At 42.2% G+C, this 12007-nt stretch overlaps 2 protein-coding genes across 3 annotated transcripts; both read left to right on the top strand.

The window, feature by feature from the left end:
- Positions 1-2443: 2443 nt before the first annotated feature.
- LOC128375527 (sex comb on midleg-like protein 4) lies at positions 2444-4736 on the top strand. The gene is made up of 7 exons (XM_053335898.1): positions 2444-2674; positions 3104-3233; positions 3398-3598; positions 3745-3906; positions 4026-4250; positions 4332-4477; positions 4611-4736. Exons 1-7 carry the CDS (start codon positions 2444-2446, stop codon positions 4734-4736), a joined length of 1221 nt encoding a protein of 406 aa, XP_053191873.1.
- Positions 4737-10282: 5546 nt separating this feature from the next.
- vsnl1b (visinin-like 1b) lies at positions 10283-12007 on the top strand. Of its 2 annotated transcripts, XM_053335423.1 has the most exons (3): positions 10283-10444; positions 10714-10929; positions 11810-12007. In XM_053335423.1, exons 1-3 carry the CDS (start codon positions 10283-10285, stop codon positions 12005-12007), a joined length of 576 nt encoding a protein of 191 aa, XP_053191398.1. The 2 variants fall into 2 exon arrangements, with proteins under 2 accessions (XP_053191398.1, XP_053191399.1); XM_053335424.1 differs by lacking the exon at positions 10714-10929.

Below are 12007 nucleotides of genomic sequence, written 5' to 3'. Positions count from 1 at the left end.
CTTAGAGAAATTGTGGCCCCCATATTTTCCACTATTTTTGACATTTAATTAAAACTAATAATAAATTAAGAAGATACTGTTTTGTTGCAGCCACAATCTCAAGCTTGCACAATACACACACTACACCTGCTTTGGCATAACACAGATTCATGACCCTATTATCCACACAGGTAGCAGCACACGCTGAAATACCCAAATGTATTGAGGAGTAAATTAATGTTGTGTCTTGTCAGTTTAGGCAGGCTAAATTTAGAAAACATACACCTGTGTCCAAATCATGGCATAGAGTACCTGAATGTGAAACACTGACTCATTGTGCATCACTGAAATGAAAAAGCATCACCACTAACACAAGAATATTAAAAGCAAATGAAAATGAAAATGCAGCAATGAAAATAAATGAACTTCAATATACACACAAAACTGAAGATAAATTAGATTTTCACAGCATGTATTGATAAAGAGACAATTAGGAAAACATTATTAGGGTAATTATAGCACTAATGATAATTGTTACTATCCATTCATCTTCCCATTATTGTCTTGATTAATTGTTCAATACATAAAATGTCAGATAAATAATGAAAATCCCATAGTGGCATCTTCACATTGCTTTTATTGTCCAATAAAAAGACAAAAGATATTCTATTCATGGATATAAAAAGCAGCAAACTGCCACATTTGAGAGGCTGGAAACAGAGGATGATTGTCCCTTTTTGCTTGAAAAATGACTCAAATGATTATTAATCTCTGACCAAAGTTGTCACTACACTGCATTATATGTCAGCCGATTGTTTCAGCTCTAATATCAGATTACTGCAGCTTGAATAAAAGCTTAAAGCATTTTGAAAAAAAGGTCGTAGGTTTTACAGTTAAACGCACACAAGTGGGAAAACACACTATAGGAATATTACTCATACTTTACGGTGAATATTCTCATTATAATTAACAGCAGAAAGTCTGTCCTCGGTCTAATTATCCCTCCACAGCACTGAGCTGGAGTCGCAGACAAAACATGGGAGGGTGTTACAAGGCTTAGAGGCTTGTTGCCATGACAACAGAGGAGCCCTTCTCTCTCTCTCTCTCTCTCTCTCTCTCTCTCTCTCTCTCTCGCTCTCTCTCTCTCTCTCTAATGCACACACACACACAGACTCTGTCACTCGCTCTCTGTCTGTCTGTCTCTGTTGTATACACACACACACACACACACACACATACACACACATATATACACATACACACATGCACACACATATATACAGTATTACAGTGGAGTCCGCCTTGCTTTGAGGTCCGTGCTCTGCTATTGGAAGCACGAAAAATATAGGAAATACAGCAAAAGGAGCGTAGGGATACTCCTCCAGTCCACATCTGTTTTGGATGGTGAGTGCCGGCTGACCAGGTTTGTTTACACGCTGCATCCTTTTGTGTTTCTGTGACAAATCTGCCCTAAAACAGGATTAATTTTAAGTGTATAAATTGCGGGTTAACTCTACTGCTGCTGCTGCTGCTGCTGCTGCATGAGAGGTGTGCCACATGTTTCCTCTCTTAGAGATGCTGCTTCTTCTTCTTTTTCTTTTTTCCTTTTTTTGAAAGATTAGGGTGGAAGCTGTCATCGTAATGGTAATTCATAGCTGGGTAGCCATGGTGAAGTCAATTTCCCCCTCCCTCTGCCACTGCTGAATGCATTAGTCTAATGAGATGTCTGCAGCCTGTGTGCCGAGCAGCAGCAGTAGCAGCAGCGGCGGCAGCAGCAGCAGTGTTAACCAAAAGGGACGAGGAAGAGCAGAGGGAGGGGGGGGATGAGAGAAGAGCCACATACAGCAAGAAAAAAAGATGGCTTTCTCCTCCATTGTGAGGGATTTCGCTTTATAGTCACCTTTAGGCTTCTGGGATTTAAGGAGAGAAAAGGGCTTTGCTCTTTGGTTTTCACAATAGAAGACAGCAGGTAATGGACACCCTCCCCCCTCCCCTCACTCTCTCTCTCTCTCTCTCTCTCTCTCTCTCTCTCTCTCTCTCTCTCTCTCTCTCTCTCTCTCTCTCTCCCTCCCTCTCTCTCTCTTGCTCCCTCTCTCAGGTTTATTGGTGTGTTATCAGTGCAGGATGGAGGTGCTGTTTCCTCCACAGTTCATGCATGGCTGCCTTTTGTGTTGTTCCATTATTATGGTGCTCATGCTAAATGCTGCTGCTCTCACCGCATTGCTCAGCTGAGTATTCTGCAGTCTCTTTAGTGTTTGGATGTTGCTGCTCATGTATACCTTTTCCCCAAGCTGTCCTGCTTCCACTGTGTCTGCTCTAAATTGATGCTAATGCTGCTCTCTAATACTGTGGTGTGTAGCCGCTGAGGAGGGGGGATTAATGTGCAAGCAAACTGCATGTTTTTGTGCTTTTCTCTTGCTTGAGCTCTCCGGTTGTTTGTGTCTTCTTTTGTCTCCAGCTCCAAATGAGTGTACCTGCAGCAACAGTACAGAAATCAGACGGCAACAACAGTGAAATGCAATCAGCTGCAGTGGCTCCCTCCTTCATCCCCAGCCAGTCGGGGAAGATACCGGGCAGGAAGAGAGGGAGACCCCCGCTCCGCAATGTCGCCAAGATGGATTTTCCCAACCGGTACCCTGAATCCCTCCCGCCGCTCAAAGTGCCAAAGAAGAGGGGGAGAAAGCCAGGCTTCAAGGTCAGCCAGATTGGTGGAGGGGAAGGTGAAACGAGGGATGAAATAGTGGTCTGTGGATGCAGCGTGTTTAAAAATGCATGTGTACACAGACACACAGGCTCCATAGTCCTCTGATTTTTTTGGGACCCCATTATAACAGAGAGAGACTTCACATGTGAGAGGCTTTGTTCAGCTGTAGTCAAATATTATGGAAATAGTGCCATGTCCAAAGGGGAAGTCATTATGTAGACAAATATGTCTGCTTTCTATTCATAAATACAAACAAAACTAATATTGTGCTGCATAAAAATGGCTTTAAACAGATTTGGTATCCAGATTATTACCACCCGCTCCTCCCAACATGATTTAGTGACCTGTGTCTAAATAAATGATATGCCCAAAATAAACACAGGCATGCAAAAACATTTCCTCCTCTGCTTGTTTCCTCAGCTTAAACCCAGGATGGTGATGACACCGTTGGCTATTTCTCCACCCAGCAGCACCCCCGAGCCTGACATGAGCTCCATTCCTCAGGATGCCGCCACCATCCCCCACTCTGCCACGCCCCAGGTGCTCACAGGTAGGACGGAAAACACTCTAAATGCATTAAAGAAGCACTTTTATCAAACCAAACCTCCCTTAAAGATCTCAAAACTTGCTACAAAAGGTAATTAAAGCATCAACTCCTTCTTTTCTGTCCACATGTTTTACTTTTCTCTCTCCCTCTGTCTCCACGTGCATCAGTCTGTATCTACATCAACAAGCAGGCCAACACGGGCCCCAACCTGGACAGGAAGAAGATCCAGCAGCTCCCCGATCACTTTGGACCCGACAGGCCTTCCGTGGTGCTGCAGCAGGCCGTCCAAGGCTGCATCGACAGCGCCTTCCAGCAGAAAACAGTGTTCACTCTCCTCACACAGGGCTACGGAGGAGAAAAAATATCAGGTATCACACAAAGACTCTTCCTCAGGGGTTTTTACCACTTAACTGAGTAAAAGAAAACATGCACAAAGCGTTTAATTACCTCATTTGCAAGAAATTGCATCTAAACTGTACAAGTTGTTTAAGGCGGCCTTGTTTTGTTCTTGCAGCTACGTTTGATGGGAAGCAGCACCTTCTGAGCCTCCCCGTGGTGAACAGCATCGACTATGTGCTTCGTTTTCTGAAGAAGCTCTGTCGCAGCTTGCACTGTGAGAACCTCTTCAGTGATCAGCCCATTACCCAGCACAGCGGTGGCTCCTACCAGTCGGATGGTATGTATACATTCTTTCTCTTCAGTAGGAGCTTCTGTGCTGCCATAAACAGATTATTTGTGCTAATTTTGAATCTTGAGGGATTTTGTTATTGATAGAAGCCTCCACCTTGTCTTTAGCTGAAACATCAATGGCCGAGGACTACCATTTAGACCAGTCGGATGGTAAACGCTACTCCGTGGACCCTGGGGAGTCTGCTTTCAGCTCTATAAGCTCCTCTTACTCACCAAAGTCCTCCTACGGGTTTCGTTCATCACAGCAGTTCTCCAACGGCTCGGCCTCCATGAGCATGTGCAGGCAGCCGTCCACCAGCCCGAACACGTTCCCTGAGAGCAACAGGACAGGTGAGAGGTCTTCACAGGACAAAAAAAAGACATTTATTTCCCCTGATGAGTTAAACTTAAGCTGATTTGTTCTTCCAGGAGGTTATAATCCATCTCCAGAGTCCCAGGAGTCCAAGGCGCCACCTAATAAAGACCCATCCACCTGGTCTGTTGAAGATGTTGTCTGGTTCATCAGGGATGCGGACCCCCAGGCCCTCGGCCCTCATGCAGACGTATTTAGGAAACATGCAAGTCTTCCTTTTTTCATTTGTCTTCTTGATAGGCCGCCTCATTAATCAGCCACAGCGAACTTAACCAGAATAGAAATCCGCTCAGCTGGTCACAGATTTCTCGCTGACTTCCTCTTCTCTCTTTTCTCAGGAAATTGACGGAAACGCCTTGTTACTCCTAAAGAGCGACATGATCATGAAGTACCTCGGACTGAAGCTGGGGCCGGCCTTGAAGCTTTGCTACCACATCGACAAACTAAAGCAGACTAAGTTCTGAAAACCTGCTCTATGATAGTCCCTTTTTTTTCTCTCTCTCTCTCTTTCTCTCTCGCGCTCTTTCTCTCGCTGTCCCTCTTTTATCCAGAAGATGGTAACGGTACATTTTGCTGAAGATTTCCATGATGTCATGTAGTAATCACAAAATTCAATCTTCTCTTCTCTTCTCTTCTCTTCTCTTCTCTTCTCTTCTCTTCTCTTCTCTTCTCTTCTCTTCTCTTCTCTAACTTACTTTACTCTACTTTTGGCACAGATTTTGATCTAAAAACCCTCATATTGTGGAATTCATCCTTCATTACGTAACCAGTCGAGAAGGCCAGTGTAAGAAAAAGGTTTTAGTCTCACCAACTTTAACGTGCAGCACATCTGTCAGCTGCATGCAGATTTCATTATATATATATATATATACACACACATATATATAAATTCATCATCTGCCAACAAATGTATAACAGAAAACACTTTATACCTTCAAGCTACTCTCACTTTCTCAAATTTCACTAATATGATCTTGTTTACTCACGTTTACCAAGCTGACAAACATATTTATAACTGTACTGGGAAGCAGTGCATTAAATACTACATTGCTTTTTGATTGAGAGATTTAAAGAAACCATTTTGATACTATTTTTTCACATTACTGTACAACAAAGGAGTAATGTTCCCATTTAATTTCCTTTTTTTTATTATAACTCTAATATTAAAAAAAAAACAGTATAACCTGAAACAAAACATAGCCTACATAGACAGACAGTAGCTCTCTTGTTAATATATATCTATAAGGAAAAATGAGAGCATTGTGAACGTGATATATTTATGTTTCAATATGCAAGATTGTTAGATGCCAATTATCTCCATAGGCTCTTCATGTATACTCATAAGGAAGTTTTTTTAAGAATTCATATGTTTCTATGTTTTTATCAAGCATCAGTGTTGATACAGAAGTTGTTAAGACACACCAAACACTTAAATGTTACACTGAGAAAACCCGAAAACAGCCATGTAAATGGGTATATAATATAGTATTGCTTTTGTATACCACTTTTGGTGTACAGTATGCATCCTTTTTTAATCAATTAACCTTTGTAAGTGAATGCTGCTGTAAAGATATTACATGTAAGCCATGCCTAGTGAGATCAAGCTAAGGTGTTTTATTTTACAGATCATTATGAATAAGAGTTTTAGAGAAAGCTGAGTGATCAGTACTCTGCGCCGGTGCTAAAGTTATCTACGTATTTAACTGTTTGCTTTTGTGTTTGTGAGATGTAAAGGAAATGTGTATACTGTACTGTATGTGAGTATTAAATTAAGAAATCAAGTAATAACAGCTGTGTGTTTGAGTGTGTCAGGCTTTTCTTTTTTTTTTTTTTACAGCTGTAGACTATGTGTTGTTCTCACTTGAAAGGATATGTTATTGTGGGGTTTTTGGCTCGTTGAACAATGGTTGTCTACTTTTTTCTGAATGTGTCCAGATTTAGATTTGGGTCCACATGTCTGAGAATAATTTTGTCTGGGAGCCTCATCTGTGCTTCAGCACACATGATTTAACAAAGATGACCTATATCTGTAACTCCCAAACCGGTGTCCAGGGACATCCACGGGGGCCTTGTGGAGCTCCTCAGCAGAATTAGGAACACTTCTTTACTGCTTCAGACTGAGAGAATCACACAGGTTTCACTTCTCCTGTGTAAATCTGGTCAAACTAACTGCACAACTCCTCATGTGTGAAGTTATTGGAGGCCTGTGGTCCATTTTAGATCAACTTCAGAGATTACTGGCATGAAACTATTTGAGCTTTCTGGCAGGATTCAGGTAAATGAGTGATAAGTTTAACAAAATGAGCTGCTGGGCCTCTATTAACCCCTGTCTGTACATTGTGTACATATCTCCTGAAATGATACACAGGCACACGTTGGTCATGTCATTAAACATGAATGAATTCAGGAATATGCACCACATATCAGCTTAAATAACGTATCTCAAGATCATGTTAGTGAAGAAAAATCACTCAAGTTCTTGTTCAAAGTTTGCTGTGTTGGATCAATCAAATGATCTCGAACTCTCTGTTAGTGGGCTTAAGCTTTTATTAAAGGCACCGATGTCATGTCCTCCCCATGGCTGAATTAACCTGTGAAAACCTGCTGTTGGGCCCCTGCTGCCTCTAAGTTCCCATCATGGACAGTGTTAATAGCACACTATAGATATTACACGAGTACAGCAAGGCATTCAATTTGTGGTAATTTGATGAAAAACTACTTTGAAATGCACCATGTGAGCTGTGAAAATTAAAATAATTGAGCTTTCAGGACTAGAGTGTGACACAGTGACCCTCTACATAATGAGGCCACGCAGTTGTAATACATAACACAGTTCATAGTGTACTTGATGTTCAAATTCCCCAAAAAACAACTAACAAACTAGTGCAGTTGCTGGCTTTGCCCAGCAGGTAATCCAGCTTTGGTCCTCTATGTTCTGGGACTTTGAGGGTTTTAGGAGGAGTTCATGTTCTAATAATATGTGCTCAACTTTATTAAATGAAGAACAACATTAAAAGCATTTTCTTGCCATGATCTACTTCTTATTTTTGTTGTATGGTCATTTAAGGGGGGTAACTTGGACTCAGCATCTCTAACTCCTGACTGTGGCCTTGCCCATGGTGAACCTGGGGCCTTTAGGGCTTCCTCTTGGTTATCCAATATTGTTTTTTACAAATGAAACCAATTTATGCTTATTAAATCCGCATTTAACCCTTTGTAGGTCTGATCAACCGTTTGGTAGAGGTCGCTTTGTGTCATGATATTTGGTCAAAAACAAATTTACTTTTTGGGCAATCTTTACCACTTACTGTATATGAGGTATGTAATGCACAGACAGACCATCAGATTGTGTTATGGTTGCTATAGATACAGGTTGTGCTAGTGTATAAATGAATCACTGCTGACATATGACATCCTGCTGGAGATATTTTTGAAGTTGAAGTTTCATTTTTTTGGATCTTGTACATGAACAGAATGAGTCTCTAACATGTTTTTAAAGAAAGTTTTGAACAAATAAGGTCTGAATGAGGTCTGTAAAACATCACAATTTCAGTCAGTGAGGGAAAAAAACATGTTTTATGTTGTCATGGCCTCAAAGAGGTAGGAAAAGCAAAGAAATGTTTTTTTTAATATAGCACTTTCTTGGTGTGACCTACAAATGGTTAATGAATACAGACTTAAATATTTCACCTGATTGCTGACGACGAATGATTTGATGACAATTAATCTTGTCTTCTTGTCTTAACAGAAACAAGAACCCCCCCGCCCCCCACCACCCTCCCCCCAAAAAAGTGTTTCCTGATAATCAAAGCCTCGGGTTGGCCATCCTCATCACTATAAAGGATCCGCTCATAACCTGACAGCATACAGCTAAACCCCAAACCGAGCGGAGCAGCAGTGAACTTATGATCAGGTTGTGATGCGTAAGGGTGACGCTCCTGTAGTCGCATAACCAAAGACTGGCTTGGGATCGGTCCCTGCTGAGCCTCAGCTGGAATAACGTCGGGAAAATCCAGATATTTCATTAGCGACTGTGTGTGTGTGTATGTGTGTGTCTTTTTTTTTAAAGGAGACGAGCAGTGTTGAGAATAATCCCTTTTGGGCAAACGTTTCCATCGGAAGGAGGGTTTTCTGTACTTTGCAGAAGCCACAGCAGATTTTATTCCGATAAAGAACCACCAGCTATAATAAGGTAAGAAGTGATTCCTGCACATGTCTTATGGTCAGATTATAGTTTAATTTTAGTGTGCCACGTAAGATTTTTGTCCTATTTTCTCTGCTATGTGAATGAATGGGATCGAGAGAGAGGGGCTGGCACACTGGCACCTGCGCATCCCTTAAAATAAAGCCGCTGCGTTTTGCCTGGAAACAACCACACACAAAAAAAAATAGAAATAAAACACATCGAGAGACGAATTGGCCAAAAAAAATGTCACCAAGATTCGCACAATTACTTGGCTTTTATCTGCGTCTAATAATGGCTCAGCTGTGCCACCGGGAGGGAGCTGTCAGCTGTTTAAAAAAAAAAAAAAAAGAGGTGTTTGATTAGGACATTTTGACATATTTTTGGGGGCCGATGATCATGGAAAAGATGTCATTAGCAGCAGGATGGTGGGATGTAATCTGGAAATACTCTCACTGCGTCGTTTCCATCGGAATGCGGCAATGCCTCTCCGTCTCTGCTCTCACAGGAGGCGGTTAGCTCTAATAGCATTAACTCAGATGTCATTGCCCAAAGCGTGAAATAAAATAGCATCTGTTGGCCTCAGTTTGGGCAGAACTAGTGATTCATACCTGCGGCCTGTGAGATATATGTGCCAGATATCCCCCCTTTAAAAAAAACGCCGCAGTTGCGTGATGTCGAGCCGTTTTTCTCAGCTCAAGCCTCAGTCAAACTGTTTCTTTTTTTATGTCATCTTCCTGCGAAAAAAAAGGGGGGGTTTCTCCTCAAGGTCATTCACTGTAGCTTATTTCACAGATGAAACATAAGATCTGCTCTCATGATTACCCATCGCGCTCGTCTGGATGGGTTTCATGACGCGCAGGTGGTGGACATTAAAAGGCTATGGTTTGCACTGATTTTTTTTTTTTTTTGGCTGCAACACACATTTGTGCTGTTTGTTGTGGAAGGCCTGAGCCAATGCAGTGCTCTCTGTGGTGGAGCTGTCCAGCCTGCTGTCATGTTGCTGCTGCTGCTGCTGCTAGTGCTGCAGAGCAGAGAGGACCATATGTTAGTCACAAGTGGCATTCCCACACAATATTCAGATAACACAAATTATATTCCCGCTGTCTCATTTGTTAAATTATGGATTGAGAATTGACGCATTCTTGGGCTCTTTATGTCATGTGTCACCTCATGAGTCAATAATTAATGAATCTGGAGCTTCTGGCATGCTTACTCAAGTTGTCATGATGCTACTGAGGGCCTTCAGTGTGGATAACAAACTAATCCAAGCAGTGGATTTTCTTATTGCCCACAGCTGGCTTAAACACTAGATTATATACACTCATTTATACGCTCTATACCCCAGTGATCCAGATTATACAGCAGGCCTACGGTGTGCTGCATGTTGTCCTCACTCCAGTCTATGGATTTGCTGCAGCGCTGCCTCTCGTACAACCGGTTAGAGGCTTTGTTGTCATTGTCGGGTTATAGGACAGCGTTTGCAGTGGAAACTTGATAGCAGTGATCGAACATTTGATGAACTGAATCTGCTCTGACAGTGATGATCCAGGTCAGTGCTACCCGTGCTACAGACTGGCACAAACAGGCTGAACAGACAGAAATAGAACATAAGCAGCAGGGAAATATTTGCTTTCCTCCAAACCAAAAAAAAAAGAGAGAAAAAGAAAGAAAAGACAACACACACACACATACATTTGCTTTCTGTAGTTATGTTTGAAATGCAAATATAAAGATAATTTTCTATGCTGTGTTAAAAATGTTCATGCTGCCATCGCCCAAGCATGGATAAATGCATTATTCACGTGTTCTTGCATCACAGGAACCATGGGAAAGCATAACAGCAAGCTGACTCCCGAGGTGATGGAGGATCTGGTGAAGAGCACAGAGTTTAACGAGCATGAGCTGAAGCAGTGGTACAAAGGCTTCCTGAAAGACTGCCCAACTGGCCGGCTGAACCTGGACGAGTTCCAGCAGCTCTATGTCAAGGTATGTGTGTGTGTGTGTGTGTGTGCGTGTGTGTGTGCGTGTGAACTGTTGCCCCTCTACTTCATCCTCTATTTCATCCTCTCTTTGATCCTCTGTTTCATCCTCTGCTTCTTTTACATCATGCATGGCTATTTCTCATCATCATGCTGTAACAACAAGAGCATAGCATCTTTAAAGCCCTGCTTGAATTATTGAAGGGTAACAAGAATATCTCTACCCTCCCACCCCCATCCACCCTCCCACCTCTCCCCTCCTTCAAACATTCGCAGTTCTTTCCGTATGGCGACGCATCCAAATTTGCACAGCACGCCTTCAGAACCTTTGACAAAAACGGAGACGGGACCATTGATTTCCGAGAGTTCATCTGCGCCCTGTCCATCACATCTCGCGGCAGCTTCGAGCAGAAACTCAACTGGGCCTTCAACATGTATGACCTGGACGGTGACGGCAAAATCACCAGAGTGGAGATGCTGGAGATAATCGAGGTAAGGGATTATCAAGTCATTATAAGCCCTTGCTCATCAGGGGACTGGCTCTGGTGTGTGTGTGGGTTGTTTTTTTTTTGTTATCAGTCTCTTGCACACCTGCAAAGAGGACAGAGACGGTTTCATAATGAGGAAACTGCAGTTGTATTGGATTACTTTATGCCATTTTTGGAAACACAATCAGTATAGTAAATCTGATATGTGTCAGTGATACTGGAGCATATTGACAATTCCTGTAGTGATAAATGTGGTGTGCTCTTTATTTCAAAGCATTTACATCAGTGATTCCCTCCCTTATTCATCTGATGTGACCACATGGTCCAATCAGATGAGCTCAAATATCCCTTCATCTGCATCATCATGTTCCCAATATATATAAATGGAGTATTAACTGGAAGTAGGACACTTTTAATTGTATAAGGTGGTTATTATTAGACATATTTTTCACACAATTGAGTTGTAAAGGTTGCTTTGCTCAAGTTTGCATTCATATAGCTAACACTCTGAGTGTCAAAAAGTCAGAAACCACATATCCTTTACTTTGAGCCTGTTTGAAGTATTTTTTAACAATCTATTTCAACCTTCTCTGCTCGTTTGCTTACTGGTTTTCTCTCATTCTCAATTGCAACATGTTAATGCCTTGCAACTGACTCAGGATGCTGGCCAGCTTACTGATTACTGGAAATATTAGCATCACATTTTCAATTTGTACTTCACACATCATTTCTCGCTCATCGTTTAGATTCAGTTGAGTTTAGTTGCTTCCCTCGACTCCTCCAGCAAGCGCAGACCCTTCCCTTGGAAATCACCAGTAGCCCTCTATGCATCGCACATTCAACCACCACACTCTGCTAATTTCTCCTTGCACCTCACCCTGCAGGCTATCTACAAGATGGTGGGCACTGTGATCATGATGAAGATGAACGAGGACGGTTTGACACCAGAGCAGAGGGTGGACAAGATCTTCAGCAAAATGGATAAGAACAACGACGACCAGATCTCGTTGGAAGAGTTCAAAGAGGCGGCGAAGAGCGACCCGTCCATCGTGCTCCTGTTGCAGTGTGACATGCAGAAGTGA

Source organism: Scomber japonicus, chromosome 16 (assembly GCF_027409825.1).
Source record: "Scomber japonicus isolate fScoJap1 chromosome 16, fScoJap1.pri, whole genome shotgun sequence".
Classification (NCBI taxonomy): domain Eukaryota; kingdom Metazoa; phylum Chordata; class Actinopteri; order Scombriformes; family Scombridae; genus Scomber; species Scomber japonicus.
Note: the sequence above shows the minus strand (reverse complement) of the source record. Positions and strands in the feature narration are given on the sequence as shown.

Excerpts from the sequence above, each read along its gene's own strand:
- LOC128375527 (XM_053335898.1), top strand. The coding sequence starts at position 2,444 with ATGAGTGTACCTGCAGCAACAGTACAGAAATCAGACGGCAACAACAGT. Across the intron at positions 3,907-4,025 it reads TGGCTCCTACCAGTCGGATG|CTGAAACATCAATGGCCGAG; the intron begins GTATGTATACAT and ends CCTTGTCTTTAG. Across the intron at positions 4,478-4,610 it reads CAGACGTATTTAGGAAACAT|GAAATTGACGGAAACGCCTT; the intron begins GCAAGTCTTCCT and ends CTCTTTTCTCAG.
- vsnl1b (XM_053335423.1), top strand. The coding sequence starts at position 10,283 with ATGGGAAAGCATAACAGCAAGCTGACTCCCGAGGTGATGGAGGATCTG. Across the intron at positions 10,445-10,713 it reads TCCAGCAGCTCTATGTCAAG|TTCTTTCCGTATGGCGACGC; the intron begins GTATGTGTGTGT and ends AAACATTCGCAG. Across the intron at positions 10,930-11,809 it reads AGATGCTGGAGATAATCGAG|GCTATCTACAAGATGGTGGG; the intron begins GTAAGGGATTAT and ends CTCACCCTGCAG.